At 37.5% G+C, this 22995-nt stretch overlaps 1 protein-coding gene across 1 annotated transcript in view; it reads left to right on the top strand.

Moving 5' to 3' along the window:
* myo3b (myosin IIIB) overlaps positions 1-22995 on the top strand; it is a 103720-nt gene that overhangs the window by 35470 nt on the left and 45255 nt on the right. The window contains exons 10-23 of the mRNA XM_034043667.3: positions 2981-3136; positions 6869-6959; positions 7061-7177; positions 7606-7710; positions 8817-8900; positions 9322-9524; positions 9786-9884; positions 10283-10397; positions 10640-10766; positions 11155-11365; positions 11733-11880; positions 13937-14090; positions 14249-14337; positions 14672-14801. Coding sequence (XP_033899558.3) covers positions 2981-3136; positions 6869-6959; positions 7061-7177; positions 7606-7710; positions 8817-8900; positions 9322-9524; positions 9786-9884; positions 10283-10397; positions 10640-10766; positions 11155-11365; positions 11733-11880; positions 13937-14090; positions 14249-14337; positions 14672-14801 — 1829 coding nt within the window. The remainder of the gene's footprint in view (positions 1-2980; positions 3137-6868; positions 6960-7060; positions 7178-7605; positions 7711-8816; positions 8901-9321; positions 9525-9785; positions 9885-10282; positions 10398-10639; positions 10767-11154; positions 11366-11732; positions 11881-13936; positions 14091-14248; positions 14338-14671; positions 14802-22995) is intronic.

Here is a 22995-nt window from a genome sequence, read left to right as displayed (position 1 = left end):
ATTGCTTTATCTTTATGTGTAGACCAGTTTGTGTGTAACTGATCTATTTAGATGTCTGTCTACATGTGTCTGTTGTCTATACAGATAACAAATGCACCCTGATACACAATATAATGCCATCATTGACAACATCTGTTCTACACTGTCCTGCCACAAACCCAGTTGTCCATCTTGACTCGGCTCTGGTTGCCCCTTCTGCTCTCTCCTCCTTCTTTCCTCTCTCCATTACTGATGTCTCTGCCCTACTGTTGACATAAACTACTGCCACGTGCCCCCTGGACCCCTGTCTGACTAATCTTGTCCGTCTCTGTGCTTCTGATCTTGCTCCTTCCATTAGGCACACTCTCAACCTGTCCCTTGATTCAGGCTCGGTTCCTGATGCCCTCAATCTTGCCCGAGTTACGCCGGTACTCAAAAAACCCTCCCTTGACCCGACTGTCTTCTCTAATTTCCGTCCTATCTCCAATCTCCCTTTTCTCTCCAAAACTCTCGAAAGGGCTGTCATCTCACGGATAACAATCTGCTTGAATCTCTGCAGTCTGGTTTCTGGCTGCATCACAGTATTGAAACTGCTCTGCTCCGGTTTGATAATTATATCCTGCTTAATGCTGATGCTGCTGCTCCCTCTGTGCTTGTCCTCCTTGACCTATCAGCTGCTTTTGACACCATAGATCATAGCATTCTTCTTGACCACCTTGCTGGGATCTCTGGAACCTGTCTCTCCTGGATGTCATCTTACCTAGCTGGACGCTTGCAGTCTGTTTTCTATGATGGATGCAGTGGTGTTGCAAACCCAGTCACTTGTGGTGTTCCTCAAGGGTCTCTTCTTGAGTCTCTTCTCTTCAACATCTGCATGCTTCCCTTGGGTCACCTCATCCGCCAACATAGCCTCATGTTTCACTCCTATGCTGATGACACCCAGCTGTACTTAAAACTTGACCCTGGTAGCCCCTCTGCCATGGTCTGACTCTCGGCTTGCATTCAAGACATCGAGGCCTGGATGTCTGCCAATTTTCTTCAGCTCAACACTATCAAATCTGAACTCCTTCTAGTAGAATCTAAAACTCAACTTAAGAATCTCAACATAGCTGACCTGAACCTCGGAAACTGTCTGCTGCTGCCTTCCCCCACTGTACGAAGCCTTGGTGTACTTCTGGACAGCAACCTCTCCTTTGATGCCCACATCTCCTCTGTGGTCAAATCTTCCTTCTACCACCTTTGAAACACCTACCTTTCCCTCCCGGATGCAGAGATACTCTGTCATGCATTTGTCTCCTTTCAACTTGACTTCTGCAACTATCTCTATAGAGGTCTTCCGGCACGCGCCATCAACCAACTGCAGCTAGTTCAGAATGCCGCCGTCAGGATCCTTACCAGATGTAAAAAAAGTGAACACATCACCCCCCATCTTGCCCAGCTGCACTGGCTACCTGTAAAGTTCAGGATTACTTTCAAAATTATCCTGCTCACCTACAGTGCCCTTCATCGCACAGGTCCTGAGTACCTCCTCAACCTGCTGACCCGCTATGTCCCTGCCTGAAAGCTGAGGTCCTCCGACTCTGGCCTGCTTGTTATCCCCAATCAAATTTGATGTGTGATACTCCCACCGTCGCTCGCTTTAAATCAACTCTCAAGACCCATTTGTTCTCTCTTGCTTCCCATGCTCTTTAAGTCTGATATATGTTATTAGCTGTTGTGTCTCTGCTATTTCAGATTTTTTCTTCTTATGATTCTATATGACATACGCATCCACAATGTTTTAGAATTTTCACATCCTAGTCTTCTATTTAATGTATTATGCTTTGTTTTTCACTGTATTTAATGTATTATGCATTGTTTTTTACTGTATCTTGTAAAACGCTTTGGTGGTCCACTATGAAAGGCGCTATATAAAATAAAAATTGATTGATTGATTGATAATTCAAAATCGTGTGGTAAAGAAATTTATAGTAAAATAAACAAAATTAACAACATTTTAAATGGTTTAATATAATTGATACCATTCATATAATTATATGTTACTGAGGAAGAAAAAAATCTAACTTGAATAGCTATATTTTTGTATCCAGATGATAAATTAAAAAAATAAAAAAACATTTAATAAATGTTAACCTGAGACGAGCACATGGATTTCTATATTTGAATAGAAGAGCGTGCTGCTGGACAGGCAGAGATACACTTATTTTATTGCCCGGCATGGCAAGCTGATATTTATAGAGAGAGCGAGAGAGAAAGAGAAAGAGAGAGAGAGAGAGAGAGAGAGAGAGAGAGAGAGAGAGGGAGGTGATGTAAATAGTTCTGGTGTTGCTTCTGCTCTGGGTGGACACTAGTCCCAGGAGTGAGACCAGAAAACACAAGAACAACCCACACGGCACAACCTCTGTAGAACCAGCACTCTCTGGAGATAACTGAATCATTAAGGTGAGCAGAGAAGATAAACTTCTACACCAGCATCCGTTACACAAGGGAGTTAAGAAAATCCCTGAAGAAAACTAGAATTATTCTACTGGCTACTGTATTATTCTTAAAAGCAAGCAACCAAATATGTTTACTGTTACCTGATTCTGATACCCAAAAGGGATCCAGAGTATACTTTGTTAAGAGGTTGAACATACTGTTTTATTCCTGTATTTGGTGTGCACCTCACTTGAAAGTGTAATATGATAAACAAAACCTTTGAAAAAATGTACAATTTGTGTCTGTTTCATGTATTGCACTTACTGGGAATTTGGTAACATGTTTTAATCTGTTGATTATACAAAAAAATAAGTCATTAAAATACTGTGAAAGGGGATATAATAATATATTAATATACAGTATGTGTGTGTGTATATATATATATATATATATATATATATATGTGTGTGTGTGTGTGTGTACAAATTTCTAAATTATTATTATTATTTTTATTTGCTTTAATGTATGGATTTAAGAAAACAATGAATTTTAATCATGTTTATTTGTGTCTGTTTGTTTGTAGGTGTTTGATCAAGGACTTTGAAAGGCGACCTTCGGTTACACACCTCTTGGAGAATCCCTTCATTAAACAGACCCATAGTAAAGTCATGACTCTCCAAAATCAGCTGGCCAGACTCATCCAGGAACAGCAAGTGTCAGGCTGTATATCCAAAACCAAGTATGTTGCTACAATGCAAGGTTTACTCTAGGAATGCCACTTCCCTTTCTATTAAAACATTCTTATTTAGTGCTTCTTTAGTTGAGAATTTGTATTGTTTTTTTTGTACGAATTTACGTCGATTTAAGAATGTGTTTTTCCACACTATAAAGCTTTTTAGCTGTGGTAATTTTGATGATTATATCTAGGGAAGGGGTGCACAGTTCTGATCCTTGAGGTCATGAAGGACCCCCACCCCACCACCACCACCACCACCCCTACTGCTAACAGGCTGGCTGGAGTCTAAAGGATTTCACTAGGTTGAGATAAAGCCCTCTTTAACCAACATTAATGGAATAACAAAAATATATGACTTACTGTCTAAAACAATGTGATGCCAGTTTATGGAGCACAAACACTGATATGTATCCCAAGGCCATGCTTAGAGGTCCTAGGTCCCTGTGGTGTTGCAGTTAACAATCTGTGTGCTAGAGAGCAGAATTGTAGGTTGTAATTGTACCCACAGAGGGAAAAAAACATAAAAGGGTCTGGAATTGAATTTAATAGAATGTATTTAGAGCTAAAATGCATGTTTTTTTAATACTTACTGTATATATATATATATATATATATATATATATATATATATATATATATATATAGCCTAACTTCACTGTAACGAACCCCCATGGGACCTGAAATGTTCGTTATATCAGGGTGTTCACTATAATAGGGTTTGACATTTTTGTGTATCAGAATAATGACAAAACGGCAAATTTGAATTGAACGTCAATATATAAGTACTTTTATGAAGATTCCTTCACACTGATCAACATTTAAATGGTTTAAATGGATTTAAATGGTATTGTGACAAGGTACTCGTGTCACATGTGTGGGTAACTGCATTGCAAGACAGAGAGACATAGGAGTTGGAGTTGAAATGCCGGCACAGGCGCACAGGATTTATTAAACACAAAACAGAAAGTAAACAAACGGGTCATGTGACGCTACCAACGATGGTAACACACAGAGGACACATACAGAAGACTGTACAAAAGGCAAAATAAAACACAGTACAAAAACTACAAATAAAAGGTGCCACGCAGGGCGAGCACTAGCCTTATTGAACGAGGCGTCCCGCTCCAGGAACCTGCTACACTACATAACCCTCACTATACATTATTTGGGATCAGTGTCCCCTAAACTAACCTACTTATGAGCCGGTATTCTTACGATGACTCCTGCTCCGTCATACGGCCTTGGCTGGGCATTGCCTTCACAAGTACCGTGTTGCAGTCTGTAAACAATCATTTGATCAAACATAACAACTCCAAAAACCACACAAAACAAACCCGTTTCCACATATAAATTACACCAACACTTCCCCCAGTGCAGGGCAATCTTCCTGCTACAGGTATGTTTAAAAGAAAACAGTAAAGAAATGAAAAAGGAAAGAATGTACACTTACATGCTGAATACAGTAATTACATGTCCTTTCTCTTGAATAAACAACTATCCAGCGTAGATTGCCTGGCTACAGTCTGTGTGAAGATGACAGACAGGCAATGATTGCATTCGCCATGCATGATTCGTACTACAATAGGTCATCTTTGAATTCACGTTATCTTTGAATTAGTCAACCATGGTCTTTGTTTTCACTGAGAGAATAACACATCTGACACTGGAGAAAGTTCAGTGTCAGTCAGTACTGAGATCGTTGTATCCGGGTCGATCCTGTACATGATCATTCTAATAGGGCTAATTTGTATAGAAAAAAATAAGTTCTTGCTGTTGGGATCGTTAAAAACGAGTGTTCGTTATAAGAGGGGTTTGCTATAGTGAAGTTAGCCTGTGTATATATATATATATATATATATATATATATATATATATATATATATACTGTTTACTGTAAATATTCTGTGAAGTAGTACAGATTACAGCTGTCTTCAAAAACATAAACCATGAGTGTCCAGTGGGTGGCAGGATTTCACTGCTGCTGTTCTTGTACGGTCCTAATGTGAATTCTGATGTGAGCTGAGTGAATGTCAGATTGTATATAACAGGTAATAAACAGACATGGAGGCAGTGCATTAATGCAAGGACTGTTTTCAATTCATGTGTGTATCCCAAAGGAGCATTACAGCAGTGCTGTTATGTGTGTTCACCTAGGAGATTAAACTTTCAAAAAATTCAATTCAGTACATTGTTTTACTTTACTCTCTGCAGTAGTTATGTAATTGATGCAATTAAAAGTTCTTTGCACTGTATAAGTTGATACACTTTAATATCCTACATTGCAAAATATAGTTCGGTAGTCTGTTACAGCCTTGTCAATACATTTGACATTGATGCACGATAAGCACAAAAAGCAATTACCTAACCATGGATGGCATTTTGTTGTTGTTATTGTTGATAAATTGCAATGAAATGTAGACATTAAAAATATAAACCTTCAAAAGATGAAACAAAATGTTTCTATTGTGAGGTTGGGAGGGAGAGGTGATATCCTGTGAATAGTGGGCAATCAACAGGGCTCATCTGTTTTATGATGTTTAGATTACATTAGCAGAGTAGAAATGATGACACACACTTCAGACAGAAATAATCTGCTAGGCGCTGTCATTAGGGATCAGCGATAATTGTAACACAGCAGGAGATAGGCAGCTTGCTGCAGGTAATACCTCTGCTGTTGCCTATGGACACCTGATGGAATCTGATTGTGAATGCTAATGTGTTTAACATCTCTTCAACAAAGCTGAAGAAAACTAATGTGCCAAGTTTATGTTTGCTACAATTCAATTCAGTGGCAATGGAACAATTTTTAAAGTGGGGGTGCTGAAAACTGTAACCCCTGTATATGATGGAAGCCATGCAAAGCCAGTGCTACCGCACCCCCAGTACCCCTAGTTCCAGCGCCCCTGATTCAGTTTGTCTGCACTTTTAGAGAAATCTATATGTTGTGCTTTGGTTGTAGCATGTATTTAAGAAAAGTTTGCTTAATTTGGCATGTCTTTATTTTCAAATGTCTGTTACTCTACTGGCTGTGAGGAGAAACAATAATTGGACATTCCAAATTGGGGAGAAAATCAGGGGTAAAATAATTGAGCACATTAAAAAAACAACAAAAAATACTAATAAAAATAAATAATAATAATAAACTTGTTGCTGGCGTATATATGCTACAGTGTGGTCATACAATATCACTCTAGAGTCACTAAAATACACTGCTGTGATATTACTATAGGACTCCTAAGTTTACTATTTGCACCACTGAAAACCTAAACATCCTAGCATACCATAGGAATCCAATGGACTCTACATCAACTGCAGCACAAATACCCTTGAAACCGAAGCTTCTAAACCATCAACAAATATTCAATAGTTTTCTTTTATTCACTGTTGTATCCTGAGGGTGTATTTGACAAACTCCCCTTCTATCAAGGTGCAACATGAATACATTCGTAATGTGCAGCTGCCTTTGCACTGACCCTGTGACTTGTGAATCCACACAGGAGAATAAAAGGTCAATTGGTAAACAATTGAAAACTACACTAGTAAATAAGGGCTTGGTATAATCAATAAAACCCTGGGGAAGTGTTAAAAATTAGATTAATTGTATTGTGTGCACCCTGACATACAGATTAACTGTTTTTAAAATGGAAGTTCTTGAATTTCTGTTGTACATGTACCATGAGACTGAGGAACTACAACATATCAAGTAAAACTTTTTTTTTTTTCAAATCCATTTAGGCATGAACGAATCAATACCAGAAAAATGCAAGAAAATGCAGTGGAAAGCTGTCTAGACGATGACTTGATCAATCTCGAAGTTTTAGATGAGGTGAGTGTTTTTGTTTTGTTTTTTTGTAATATATATATATCTGGATGGGGTGGGGAGGTGGAATGTTCTACTAAACCAGATCCTTGTTTATCGTTGTGTAGGAAACTCTCATAGCTCATCTGCAGAAGCGGTATGCAGCCCTTCAGATTTACACATATGTTGGAGACATTCTGATTGCTTTAAACCCTTTTCAGAATCTTAACATCTACTCACCACAGGTAAGTTTAATAAATTCAACAGAAGCATGAACATTTTTTTAATACAACATGTACTAATATCACCATACCCAAATGCTATCAGTGAAAATAAATATCATATATATACAAATTAGGTCACTGGGACATTTCCTGTGATTAATTTGGCATTGAATAGCTAAATTATTACATGCTTGTGTAAAAGCAGGGCACAGGAGCACTTTGCCCACATACATGAACACTAAGTCCACACATTTATAAACACTGAATGTGATCCTGTCCACCATGAAACAAAATGAAAAGAACATGTTTTGTAATGATGATTTTTTCTTGTGGCACGTTGTTTATGAATCACCCTCTGGGGATATATATGCTTCTAACATAGCTAAAAATGAAAACAATGTATGGAAGCAATTCTGCTGTTATTTATTTATTTCCTTTTTTGTATACAGTTTTCTAAGCTGTACCATGGAGTAAGGCGATCATTAAATCCTCCACATATCTTTGCAACTGCAGATGCTGCTTACCAAGGAATGGTAACTTTCAGCAAAGACCAGGTAAGCAAGACAGAGAGGTGCCACCACCTTGGTTTAGAAACACACAGCAAATATACCTAATTGTCTAATTCCAGAGACTCGTATACCTTGACGACAACAGACTTTTTGTCAATTGCATCCATCAATTTGTAATTTTGAAACACATTACGATTACACACCTTGCCTCTTTCAAAGCTTGATCTCTACTGTACTTGTGGCTTTTAGAGTAATCTTACAGATTACACTTACAACTGCAGCTCTTTCTTTTTTAGTTACTAATCTCAAGAACAAGGTCACGTTCTGTAAGATTTTCAATTTTTGTTGTGGTAGATCTATAAGTATTGTTTGCAGTATGTGATACATTTCATCATTACATAGGATGAATGTACTTTTAAAGGGGAACTGTACTCAAAATAACAAGGCTCTCAATATGCTCTGTATAGATAACAAATGCTTCTCGCTGCGCCAATTTTGTTAAAAAGTGAAGCGTTTGGCCAGTATTTAATTTTTTTGGTCAGCTTTCTGGGTCAGCTGGAAATGCAGGCCGCCGCCATATTGGAACCTTTCTGGCGACGCTGTTCCGTCATATCGTTGACAGCCACCCACACCAGTGAACCCCAGCAGGGTGAATTATGTCAATGCAAAGTGTTCGGGTGCAAAAATAACAAAAGGAAAAACAGAAGCAAAGTATTTTTGTGTGCCTAAGCCTTTAAACCAACAAAGGGCGGCCATAACAAAACAATGACTACATAATATAGGAATGGGACATACGCTCAATAGAATACTATGTGTGACTACAGAGCGACGTCACACAGAAATGACAGAAGAGAGCTCCAAAACATTCAATGTTAATTTGTTTTAATGGTTTTTATACGATGTACTGCTCAAGGAGAGGCTGAAAATGTCTCAAAAGCTTTAGTTAACATGTTTTCTATTGAAATGGTTATATATTCATTTGCATTACAGTTCCCTTTTAATAACATACTGATTCACTTTAGTTTTTTTTTTTATATTGACTCATATAATAGCACTGGAAAGTAGCTCAAAATTTAAATTTTATGTTGTTTCCGATATTTAAAAAATGCATGTGTGTGTGTGTTCTTTTTTTATTAATTTCTCTTGTCTAGTGTATCATCATAAGTGGAGAAAGTGGAGCGGGAAAGACAGAAAGCGCACATTTGATTGTTCAACATTTGACCTTCTTAGGAAAGGTACTATATTCATTAGGATGATGTCTGTATATAAGTGGGAAGGAGATAAAAAAAAGACTGCTGACTGAAGCTGCACTTTGTGTTTTTTTTTTTTCCATTACTGGACTCTATCCACCAAAATGCATTGTAGTCTTTTAACTATAAAAGCCCATTAGTGTTTGTTTTTCTATAAAATTGTAGTGCATCGTCGATTCTGCTGTTCCCCAAAAGTATACATGTATGTACATCAATTCTAGAAGTTACGTATGCGTTATGGATGTAGTTGCTTTTCAAATGTACCATATAACAAAATGCTTTTTAAAGGGTGCTTTAACTAAACTAATTGAATATATCGGACTAAAGAGAATGGTTTAAAAGGTTAGTGTCTCTACATAATCAAATGCAAATGCTGTTTACTGAAATGTTTCTGTGTGATTTTTAGGCAAACAATCGTACATTACGAGAGAAAATTCTCCAGGTCAATCCTCTGGTTGAGGCCTTTGGCAACGCCTGCACTGCTATAAACGACAACTCGAGTCGGTTTGGGAAATATCTGGAGATGAAGTTCACGCCAACTGGGGCAGTGATGGGAGCCAAGATTTCCGAGTATCTGCTGGAAAAGTCCAGAGTAATAAAACAAGCTACGTGGGTGAAGCCTTTTGATTCAGTTTCATTCTTTTGAAAATAATGTTAATTACAGAACCTTACTAAAACACATAAAACACATGAGGAGGTCCTGTTTATTGAAATGGTACAAATATATATTTATCAATGTATAAAAGTGGATGTATACTGAAAAACAAGAGGAACTTTTTTTTTATCGGCTGTTTTATTCATGTTTTATAATGGTGCATTTGAGTCAATGGCTTATTGATTAAAATGTTTTTGTGTTTTTTTTCTTTTCAGAGCAGAGAAAAGTTTCCACATATTTTATTATATGTATGCTGGTCTTTATCATCAGAAACAACTAGCAGAATACAGGCTATCAGAGAAGAACCCTCCGAGGTAGCTGTTTAGTTTAAGATCTGATGCGTTCTGTTTTAGAAGCGAGACAACATTAGTTTATATTTACTTTTGCAAATTGAAATCAAATTGGAGGCTATATAACAGAGTAAATAGAATGTTAAACTCCACATCAAAGTTTGCATTTATATTTTTCCATTTTTGCATAAAGGTTGCATATGTTGGTGGAATTGAACTGTGTCCTTTTATCAGTCACTTTAATGAGACATTTTCAATGAAACCTCATTACTTTCTCCCAGAATATAATGACTCCCTTCAGCTTCCTATTATATGTTCAGCTTTGGCAATATTTATTCTTAGACGCGAAAAAAAACAAAAACATCTTAAATATATGGCTTAATAGTTTTTTTTGCTTTTTGTCTTTTTTTTCTTTGTTTTAGATACATCGACAATGAAAATGGTAAAGTGATGCAGGATATCATTTCCAACAATTCATACAAGGATCAGTTTGAAGCCATCCAGCATTGTTTCAGAATCATTGGGTTCACTGACGAGGTAAGTGGTCGACACGCACAAGTTTTATTTGTAACTTCCTGCCAGTTTTATTTTATAAATTACTTCAATGGACCACAACAGTTCTTGGCATAATTGAAGTGTTGAGAAGAAATGTCATGTTATATCCACATTTCAAACATTTCACACATTTCTCAGTAATTCCTGGCCCACTGTATATGTGAACACTGTTATATGCCGATGTGATCAGTTGCATGTTAACTGTTATGTTTTCTTGTTTACAGGAAGTCAATTCTGTGTATAGAATTCTTTCTGCCATCTTAAATACAGGAAACATTGAATTTGCAGCTATTACTTCTCAACACCAGACGGATAAAAGTGAAGTTCCTAATGCTGAAGCCTTAGAAAATGGTAAAGAAAACAGACAAAAAGCCATTAAAAAATAGTTTAAACCATTGTACAAGAATGTGAAGAATGTATTCTTGAAAGAACAGTAAAATTACATAGTAGTGAGTTCAAATCCTCACATTCACCTGGTTAAATATTTTTTTCAGAACTTAGTTACAGACTGCTGTGTGTTGCAGTGGGGATGCTGAGCTGAACCAAGTGTGATTTTCATACTTTGGTCAGGCAATTTAAAAAATAAAAATTATTAAAAAATAATTATATAAATGTTGGTGTATTTGCTACTATTTTTTATGAAAATCAACTGCATCTAGATTACATCTAGCATAGTGTATCTTTGATGACAGAAGTCAAGAACGATTGGTTTACATGCTACCTGTGAACTTTTTTCCAGCTGCCTCCCTCCTCAGTATTGGTGCAGACGAGCTTCAGGAGGCCCTGACCTCACAATGTGTGGTGACTCGAGGAGAGACCATCATCCGCACCAACACCGTGGACAAGGCTGCAGACGTGCGAGATGCCATGTCCAAGGCCCTGTATGGGAGGCTTTTCAGCTGGATAGTAAACCGCATCAATACACTGCTGCAGCCTGATAAAAATATATGGTTAGTGTTTAAAATATACGGCTAGACAATGAAACCAAAAGCAACATTTTATCTACTACTACCCCCAGAGAAGTAAGGTTTTTCGGTTCTCCCGGTTTGAGATGGCTCTGATTATGTGAATATTTTAATGTGTTATGTGTAGGGTGTATCTTATTGTTAAAAGATATGCCATCTCATGCAGTTTGGGCAATAGGACTGCCGTTGTGGCTGCTCAGACTGTGCAGAGTCATTTCTGCCCTGCTCCCCACATTCACGTTTCATCTGATTCAACTCTGAATAGATATTCCATGTTTCTGGATTTGTGTTTTGCAGAAACGTAAAATGTTTATTGTGTGTGTGTGTGTGTGTTTTTCTCTTTCTTTTAAAGCGCTGCAGAGAGTGGAATGAATGTTGGCATACTAGACATCTTTGGATTTGAAAATTTCCAGGAGAATTCATTTGAGCAGCTCTGCATTAACATTGCCAATGAACAGATCCAGTTCTACTTCAACCAACACATCTTTGCTCTGGAGCAGGTAAAATAAACTAAAGGAGCTTAAAGACAACTTGGTATGGGTGCGAAATGAAAGAGTTATCTTAACTAATCCATTCATCTTCTTGTTTAGAGTAATTGTGTTTCTGTACTCTCATCCTGGTGACTCTGAAGAGAGCTCTCTTAAGAGAGCTCTCTGAATTATGTCTAATCTCCAAGAACAGTTGATACACCACAGTGTAACCGTTGACCTGTCCCCCTGAAGCACTAGAAATACCTAATTGGTTTTACATGCTGTTTATGGATGTATTTCTTGCATCCACTGGGGAATAGGTCAATGGTTAACATTTGGTGTACAAAATGTAGATTAGACATACTATTGGGAGCTCTGATAAGGTCACAGGTGGTATTTCACTTCATGATAATCACCACCAATCTGTGAAGAACACATTGGATGTGATAACTGTCATAATTTATATCCATACCAAGTTGATCTTTAATATCCTTATCTTCGTTGATTTAACGTCCAGCATTGTTGTGGAAATGCCTGCGCCTTGTTAAGTTTATATGTGTGGTGATAGTAGGAGCTTTACGAGAAGATCCACTGATAGCAGAAACTGCAAGAAAATGCTGACAAAGTCCCAGATGAAAGGGTGCCTAGAAGAAAATGTCCACATGCATTATCAGATAGCAACAATGCTAATATATACATACCCATTCTGAGCCCCAATTTCTTGATGAAGGGACATGCAGATGATTTTACCAACATGCCTATCAATAAGATCCTCAATAGACAATGGAATCTTTAGCTCTCTGAATGGTTTGGGTCCATTCAGCCCCTGTGGCTCGGGTTCAACAGACCATCTTGCTGTTTAACTGCTCTGAAGTAGTTCAACAGTTTGACTTCTGACCAGGCCCTGGCCACAAGACATTTTATCTTGGTGGAGATGGATTTTTCCACAGAATAACTATTGTTTGGGACCAGACCAATGAACATGATGAGCAGTGTTAGCAGTAGCAGCAATTGAGTCTGCTTTGCAATCACTATTAATCTTTCTGTCTATTTTGTATGTGTTATTTTGTAAAATATTTGTGGTAGTGCCACATGAAGTATGTAATTCTGCAACAAATGTCATTTTTTCTCATTAAGTATGAAACAAATGTAAGTTTTATTATTTACAATAACTAAAACACATGAATAGGTAGACTCTTTTTTTCTACATATGATAAATCGAAGGATGCACAGTATAATTGGCGAATGTAGATTTTAAGCCACACACAAGTTAATGTAGTATCAAAAAACCAATTGCCTGGCTCTTTCGGAACATCCAGAAGGTTAATATCAGATTGCTACTTTACATACCGTTTTTCTTATTTTAAGTATTATTTACATTGTAATGTCCACACATTATAGTTTATCTTAATCATTGCCTTCTCGCAAATTAATCGCGTGTTATCTGTCGAGTAGTTTCGCCTTGTTTCCCCTTGAGAAGTTATAATCAATCTTGAATATTGCCTTTGGGATTAAAGAACATTTTTTAAAATATATATATTTACAATGGGTTGTTTAATGATGCTTTTTATTTTGAAATAATGTGCCACTTCCCTTTCCCTTTCATCCCAGGAAATTATATTACACTTGAACATTAATATCTATTAACACTATTTAAAGGCTTGCATCTCACTACTGTTTGTTTTATATTGAACACAAGAATAGAGAAACGTTTGTTTTCATTAAATGTGGAGATGACACTGAAACTGTACTTAAAGTGTAACACTTTGAAGGGCTCTTATAAAAGTTTCCCACAACATTTTTGCACAATGTTTTGGCACTTTTCCCATGCTTTTCATTTGGTTATACTATGCATTTACCATAGTTTACCCTGGTTTGCCATGATTTTTAATATGCTTTAACATGCCTCTCTGTGCTTTACAATGTTTACCTGTGTTTTATTACGGGAAACTACGTCAGTCATTTTTACCTGCCCCATGAGTTAGGGGCTAGCATTCAGAACAGTTGATTGCATTTCAGATTGATTGTACATATTTTTTTTCCATAATATGATGATTTTTGTTCTGTTTATTAACTTTATTTATAGATTGAATACCAGAATGAGGAAATTGACGCCAGTCTGGTGGAGTATGAAGACAACCGACCAATCTTAGATATGTTTCTTCAGAAACCCATGGGACTTCTGTCTCTACTGGATGAAGAAAGTCGCTTTCCACAGGCGACTGACCAGACTTTAGTAGGTAGGAATTAGGTTACCTAAGTAATCCTCTTGTCATGAAACATAACCAGAATCAAATCTTTCCAAAACAATACTTGCAGTCGATTCCTTAATTTTTTTCTGATTGTATTTATTTATTTATTTGAGCTTTTATAAACATTTTGAAATATATCATTACAGATAAATTTGAGGTCAATCTACGTTATAAGTACTTTTGGAGACCAAAACGTGTGGAGCTTTGTTTTGGAATTCAACATTATGCGGGAAAGGTAATTGCATTTGACCAGACTTCACTATATAGCCATCAATAACTATTATGTTTGTATGTATGTTGTCATCTACATTGATGGGTGGACTGTGGGTGTCTCCTCACCCTTTGTTTTCACTACAATGACTACCCGAGTCCCATCAATAAAAAGCAGGTTAATTGCATGCAGTTTCTGTGCCCATCAACACAGGTTGTGTTCTTCACCTAGCTGTTATTTTCAGTAGCTCTTCTTTTGTTAGATCAAGCCACTGTTTTGTTATATCCACGCTAATGATTTTACATTACCGTTGTTGAAGTTGCTTTCCCAGATTTAAACGTGGGGTCTGTTCTTCCAGGTTTTGTACAATGTTGATGGATTCTTGGAGAAGAACCGAGACACTCTGCCAGCTGATATCATGGTTGTCTTGCGAACGTCAGAGAATAAACTGCTACAGCAGCTCTTTTCTAGTCCTCTGACAAAAACAGGTAGGCATTTTTATAATAGCAACCTAGTAGCTATAATAGATACAAATGTGTTTTCCAAGCACATATTATGAAGTGCATAGCACATAATGCTGTACAGATGATCTTTCTTCACACTCTGTTGCATTTAGTCCTTATCAGGGTGACAGACCTAATGCAAAAGGTCTGTCAGAAAATGGCTGTCTTAATTAGTATGGTAACACAGGGCTGCTCCTTCACTGCAAACCAGCCGGCTACAACACTGTATTTTTCATTAGCTGTACATGTTCACTTTTATCATTCAGTTCTTTTTGGTTACAAAAGAGTAATGTTTCTAAATTGACGTCAGTTGAAGGCAGGTTCCATCGAATGATGTTTAGGAAGGCTCGGAATGGCTGCTATTTATAAACAAACAGAATCCAGAACAAGGTTCTTAAACATTATATGAGGTACATTTTTAGCAAAGTGGCTGTCGTAATACATATTGTTAAAAATAAAAAAGTATTTTAAAAAAGAAGCACTAGCATACTTGCCCACACTCTGTTCTTAAAATTGCAGACAAAAAACAATAACGCGGCAATATTATTTATACTAATAAAAGCTTTAGTCATGTAATTTTGCATATTAAGATGGAATGGCTAAGGTCCCCTGTTTGCGTGTGAAATAATCAATGGAATTGGTCAATTATATTCTATATTACATACATTATTATTACATACATTTATTCTAAATGTACAGTACTGTGCAAAAGTTTTAGGCAGGTGTGAAAAAATGCTGTAAAGTAAGAATGCTTTCAAAAATAGACATGTTAATAGATTATATTTATCAATTAACTAAATGCAAAGTGAGTGAACAGAAGAAAAATCTAAATCCAATCCATATTTGGTGTGACCACCCTTTGCCTTCAAAACAGCATCAATTCTTCTCGGTACACTTGCACAAAGTCAGGGATTTTGTAGGCATATAGTCAGGTGTATGATTAAACAATTATACCAAACAGGTGCTAATGATCATCAATTCAATATGTAGATTGAAACACAATCATTAACTGAAACAGAAACAGCTGTGTAGGAGGAATAAAACTGGGTGAGGAACAGCCAAACTCAGCTAACAAGGTGAGGTTGCTGAAGACAGTTTACTGTCAAAAGTCATACACAATGGCAAGATTGAGCACAGCAACAAGACACAAGGTAGTTATACTGCATCAGCAAGGTCTCTCCCAGGCAGAAATTTCAAGGCAGACAGGGGTTTCCAGATGTGCTGTCCAAGCTCTTTTGAAGAAGCACAAAGAAACGGGCAACGTTGAGGACCGTAGACGCAGTGGTCGGCCAAGGAAACTTACTGCAGCAGATGAAAGACACATCATGCTTAGTTCCCTTCGCAATCGGAAGATGTCCAGCAGTGCCATCAGCTCAGAATTGGCAGAAAACAGTGGGACCCTGGTACACCCATCTACTGTCTGGAGAAGTCTGGTCAGAAGTGGCCTTCATGGAAGACTTGCGGCCAAAAAGCCATACCTCCGACGTGGAAACAAGGCCAAGCGACTCAACTATGCACGAAAACACAGGAACTGGGGTGCAGAAAAATGGCAGCAGGTGCTCTGGACTGATGAGTCAAAATTTGAAATATTTGGCTGTAGCAGAAGGCAGTTTGTTCACCGAAGGGCTGGAGAGCGGTACACGAATGAGTGTCTGTAGGCAACAGTGAAGCATGGTGGAGGTTCCTTGCAAGTTTGGGGCTGCATTTCTGCAAATGGAGTTGGGGATTTGGTCAGAATTAATGGTCTCCTCAATGCTGAGAAGTACAGGCAGATACTTATCCATCATGCAATACCATCAGGGAGGCATCTGATTGGCCCCAAATTTATTCTGCAGGATGACAACGACCCCAAACATACAGCGAAAGTCATTAAGAACTATCTTCAGCGTAAAGAAGAACAAGGAGTCCTGGAAGTGATGGTATGGCCCCCACAGAGCCCTGATCTCAACATCATCGAGTCTGTTTGGGATTACATGAAGAGAGAGAAGCAACTGAGGCTGCCTAAATCCACAGAAGAACTGTGGTTAGTTCTCCAAGATGTTTGGGCCAACCTACCTGCCGAGTTCCTTCAAAAACTGTGTGCAAGTGTACCTAGAAGAATTGATGCTGTTTTGAAGGCAAAGGTTGGTCACACCAAATATTGATTTGATGTAGATTTTTCTTCTGTTCACTCACTTTGCATTTTGTTAATTGATAAATATAAACTATTAACATGTCTATTTTTGAAAACATTCTTACTTTACAGCATTTTTTCACACCTGCCTAAAACTTTTGCACAGTACTGTATGTAATTTACATACATTTTTATATGATATGAATTGTCTGTTTTCTACCAAATGACAGATGACTCTTAAAATTAATCAATCCCTTGTGGTTTTTGTCTGCAAAGTTCCCAACAGATTATACACTGTGTTCAAAGTGCAAGTGTGTTAGTGTAACCACTAGGTGGTAGTCTTGTAGATAAAGCACCAGTAAACATGTGTATTATGTTCTACCAAAAATAATATACCTTTATAAATGTATTGGGAAGTACTGGTATACTGGTCAACAAAAACTGTATAGTAACTTCCAATATTTAGAGAAAATGGTGACCTTATAAATAGGGACCTACCTAATTCGCAATTTCATGGAAATCGTGAAATTGAGGGGTCACTGCGAAATTCACCTCTTAGGGGCCAATGCATACAAACAAGTACGGAGAGGGAAAAAAAAGAAACCACATTTAAATGAACTACTGCACAATGCAAGCGACGCAAACTACCTATCTTCCTTGTCTAGATAGTCTGTTTTTATTCCTTCGCTGTCCCGTGTGCATTGCACTTAAGCAAAAAACAAACAAACAAAAAACGTCCACGAATAACATTTACACAAAAAAATTCTCCAAAGCAGTTAACGTTCTTGTTTAATATTCAAATGACAAAGTTTTCAGCCTATCAGTGCGTCTTTGCTGCTTTTATGTGACCTGTACTGTGGAGGAGGGGGCGGGACAAAGTTGGTGCTGCATTGTTTTGATTTAGGTTGCTAAAATCTAGTTTTCAGCATTGGAGGGAAAATAGTAGAAATGGACGACAAAGAAAGCAAAGTATATTTCGGCTGATGATTGTTTCAAGCTATTTCCCAAAGAAACTGTACATGCAGACTGAGGTAATTGTTTTGCATATCTTAATGTGTATTTGGAGAAAATACGATCGATCGATATTTAGCTTCAGAATCACACATTAAACAAAAGGCTACTACAGAGGCTGCTGAACAGAACATAAAATAAACAGCAGCTTTCAGAAAACAAACTGGAAAGTCAGCGCAGACAAGAAGTATTCCTGTCTGCAAGTTAAATCAGTACTAAAACGATCCAGCACAGCCACCTCGCTTCAACCTGCTGCTTACAGTTGGAATTTTAGACCCGAATAGCCATGTCTTCTTTGTTTTGACTCGGTACTAATAAAATAAATCATTTGATGGGACAAATAACATGACAACGAACGTGCTGCATACATTGACTTTATTAAAGTATGCTAGATGCCCGCCCTTGTGTAACCGAGTTTTGGGGCTGTTTCTAATCAATTTCCACATCTGTATAACTTGGCAAAGCTTTGCCTTTAACTTCCAACCAATTCAGTGGATGCAGAACGTGCAGTCTCAATGTATGGGCAAGTCAACTGCAGGGGGATGATGCATACTCGCCTTTAACAAATGCCAGCACTCTGTTTTAGTAAGGAAGCAAGTACCACAATTTTTAGGCTATAGTGTTCTGAAATACTGTCTACTTAGGTTTATTTAATGTTTAAACATGTCTGCGAAATGTCCGCGAAATCCTCATTTTATTCCGCAATAAAATAAGAAATGGGGGTGGGGGTGCGTGTGTGTGTGGGGGGGTACGTGTGTGAATGAGAGACTAAAACAAGCTTCTCACTCATTCCAAACCTAGGGAATTCAAGCTAATGAACTAAAATCTCATGTCAAACCTTCACCACACCACTGTGCTTATTGGTGTCTGTCCAAAGAGCTTTTATTTATTTATTTTAAAGAAAATCCATGTTTCACAACAGGATCTAACCTAAGATAAATATGAACTGTAGTTCATTACACAAATGGCCATTGATTCTTTGGTTAGTTGTTTTGCTGTAGTATATTTTAATTAAAATAAACTGGCTACTTCATGGATATTTATATAATTATCAGCACTGGTTTTACTGGTGTTTTCCTGTAACTTCTCTGAATCAGGGATGTGTGCAGACTGTGGGTGTAGGGGGAGCCATATATAACCAAATGTTTAGATGATACAATAATCAATTTATTTTTAGTCCTTTAGAATATAATATCATTAATTAAAATATTTCTAAGTAGACAGCTACAGAATGAAAAGGGGAGCAACCATCAGTTATTGCAAGACTTAGTTATGGTTATGGAGTCTGCTCTCAATCAAATGATCTCTTAACAAAATTCTTGAAATGTATTTTATGCAAAAACAAACAAACAAATGTGATTTAACATGTAAGAGGTCTCCTACTGAAACGTTGAACAAATCATCTCACTAACGTCTAGATCCAAAGGCAGGACTCGTATGAAGAGCTTATGAAGCAGTTCCTTCAGACAAGCTGGTAGAATCTCAGTATATGAACTCACAACTTTCTGACTCCAATGCTAAGACTCTACCAGGTGAGCTAAAGGAGCCGCTCCTTCAGCCAGGCTGTATATTAGCCTGGTTGTTTTACATTCCTCTTCCCCATATTTCAGCACCCCAGTATAGAGATTTCTTATCAATAAATAAATAAAAGTCTTTATAAAATAGCAGGAACAGTGGGAGAAATCTCATTTGCTAACAAGTGTTCCAACCGGTGCATATGTCACCATAGTAGCATGACTTGGAACTTTAAGAACCACTCTACCTGATTCACTCGACAACAAATTCACTTTGGTATTGTCGTGGTGGTTTATAAGCACACTAACACACTTCAGGACCATATCTGAACGCCCTGTTGTTGTGTGTGGTTACTTTCGTAATAAGCCTGTTGCTCTTTTTTCCTGCCATTTCAGCCATAGCAGTGGTTAGAAGGGACTTCTATTTAGAAATAAGCATACATCAATATGCTGTTCAGATGGGAAAACAAAACATTTCTTTGAATACTATATGATTGATGAGGCAGTGAAATGATGTTTGAAGCAAGGCCCCTGACGATTAAAAGAAATTTGCAAAAATATGTTTCATGCAGGTGGCAGGCAAATTATTGGGTGGCACATTATAGTATGATGGCTTAATAATAGTGGCTCCAGTATTGTTTTTTACTGTCATGTCTCTATTGAAAGAAACACAAGTTCGAAGTGAAGGTGTGTTTTTTTCCCCTTTAAATTAACATACAGTAGAAAGATGGGGTTTCCTTTAAATATTTCATCTTATATATTTCAACTAGCAAGCCTTCCAGGGAGACACTCATGAGTGTTTAGTGTTTTTCTTCCACAAAGAAGGATTGCATTATTTGTGCCAGTATGGTCCATCTGCCAGAAGCACATACAAGTTAATGGTCTTTGTAGCTCTCCTGCTAGGGAGTTCTGTGCTAAAAAGGCCCACAGCTGGGCAAAGTAACAATTGCATTTTTAAATGTTTTGCAGATGTTGGGTTCCAGCATTATATTGGTCTTGTGTATTACTTTATGTTTTATTTAAGTTGTTAACATATAGAAATACATTATATTATACTGGACTAACTTCAGTGCCTTGAGTATCAAGCAGTGACCTTAATAAATATGTAATCTAATAAACAACTGTACATGCTTTCCTCAAAGATTTAATAAACAGATCTCAACATAACCCTAACCCTAACCTCACATAGTGTTAGAAGTGAAAGATAGATTTGTTCTAACTCATCGATTTTAATGCAGATTTTAAAGATCACAGTTGGTAAGATTTATGTTCAGGTAGATATTTAATTGTTTATGTTATAAAAGCCAACGTTGCAAGGCTGGCTTGAATTGGAAAATTAAACAGAACGCATAACGGAGTGTGCATTAAGGATAACTGATGCACGCCTCGTCGAGAGGCAGGAGGCAGAGCTGACCTCAAAATGTATTCTCTACAAGTGCAGCTGGGACACCAGAGTGTAACCATTAACCTGACCCAGCAACACTGCCCCCAGTGGTTATAAGAAGTACCAGATTTTATTCTATGTGGTATTTGTTACTGATGAGTTTCTTACATCCCATTGGGCAGGATGTACAGGGTGACAGGTTAATGGGTCAGTCTGGTGTAAAAGCTGAACTTCAAGAGAAGACATGTTTGAGCGCATTTAAAACCTACAGATGTGATGCCTTAAACAGAATGATATACAAAGTCATTCTAAACAATAAGATGAATGTTATGATATTTCAGACCAATGCCAAGTTGTTTGTTCATTAATATGATTTAATAATAGCATATGCTGTAAACATTTTATATCAGGCAAGTTAAGTTTGCCAGTGGGGGAACTGTCTGTTGAGCTCACAGTACAGCAGTGTAAATTGTATAGCTTGTCCGGATATCAAGTGCAGGGAATTCATGCATTAAATATATACTTAGGCTGTGGTGGAGACATCTATTTTGGGTTTCTTGGCACAGTTAGAAACATACCTCATTACCTCATTTGCATTTCTAATTGTGTAACAAGGTCTTGGCTGGAACCCAAAGTCATGTCACATTTTAAAATGAAAATGTATGCAAGAGCCAGAATGTACTACTGCTTTCTCAGGTCTGTAAAGTGGGGAGACAGATCTGGGATGTTTAATAACACCATGTGACTTTTGTAACATTCCCATTACATGTCCGGTGAACTGTGTTTTTTTGTACATTTGTTTTTAAATGAAATTACATTATATTTTGTATCGAAATGTTCTGAGACACTACCCCACGACTGAACTCTTTGGAGAAAAACCCAGGTTGACAGTTTGAACTTCATATTGATCACACTGTTGTGTACCTAGTGCCACTCAGTTACATTGTTTTTTCTGGTTTTATTTACACTAGGAACATGAAGTACCCAGGACTACAGTACTGAGACTGTTATAAAAGTCACAGGGTGTGTTTTAATGCTGCAAATGAAACTGAACACTTTGCCTACCCATACCTATATACCATTTCTAAATATAAAAAGAAATACACGTTCCAGTATAAAGAACAAGACCTGTGCATTTGTATTATAGATGTACACATATTTTAGAGTACACATGTTTGCAACCTCTGGTAATTGTTTCGGGGTTAAAATAAATATTAAACTCACATTTTACAGTGTGTGGACATGAGAAGTTATTTGTAATCTATTTAGTTGTGTCAATCTATTCCAACAATGCTTTTTCAAGATATTATTACTTTCCAGAGCAATGCCTAATGCTGGGCATAGCCTATAACATGCCTAATTGTAGGATTTGCTTGTAGAAGTGAGTTTCATTTGCATGCTTTGGCCAACTGATTCAGTTCTTAATTTAGGGGAATATGAAGGCCAGAGGACAATTCAGCCTTTTCTAACTTATACCAATTTAAAGGATAGACAGACCTTCTTCAAGTCCCAGTGATGATCAGGAATCATGTCACGTGGACATAGTATCTCTCAAGGTGGCTGTGAAGAATGCAGAGAATGAATTAGGAACTGGGGAGACATCTTCAGCAATTCACATCAGCTTATACAGCTGTCATGATGTCATGAGTTTGCCCGTATAGTCTGAGATACATTTTAGACTAGGTTCCTGTCACAAGGCTGGCTGAGTGGTGACACGTCAGACAGACGGTGGTGATGACTAATGCTGAGTGCAATGGTGGCACTCAGCGTTTATTAAACGAAATAAAAGGGTTTTAAACACAAAACAGGACACGGCACTTGCGGCCAAAATAAACAGGTAAACAAAACAAACTAACACTTAACAAACGGTGCACGGACAGACACACAAACAAACACGGTGAGTAAATAAACAAACAAGTATCGTGCTGGTCCTTCCAGCACGCTGTAGCAATTGTTATTCTTTACTTTCTTTTTAATGCTTTCTCCTTTCTCTCTCCCGTTCTCCACTCACGAACACCCAACCCCGAGTGAATGAAACGTGCATCTATTTATACTGTTGTGCTGGGATTCAATTACTAATTAATTATTCACTTGAATCCCAGCACGTGAATTAATTATGTGCAACCTCGTGCACGCATATTACTTACTTTAAATGCA

The sequence above is a fragment of the Acipenser ruthenus genome, chromosome 11 (assembly GCF_902713425.1).
Source record: "Acipenser ruthenus chromosome 11, fAciRut3.2 maternal haplotype, whole genome shotgun sequence".
NCBI lineage: Eukaryota > Metazoa > Chordata > Actinopteri > Acipenseriformes > Acipenseridae > Acipenser > Acipenser ruthenus.
This window is presented reverse-complemented; position numbering and strand designations above follow the sequence as displayed.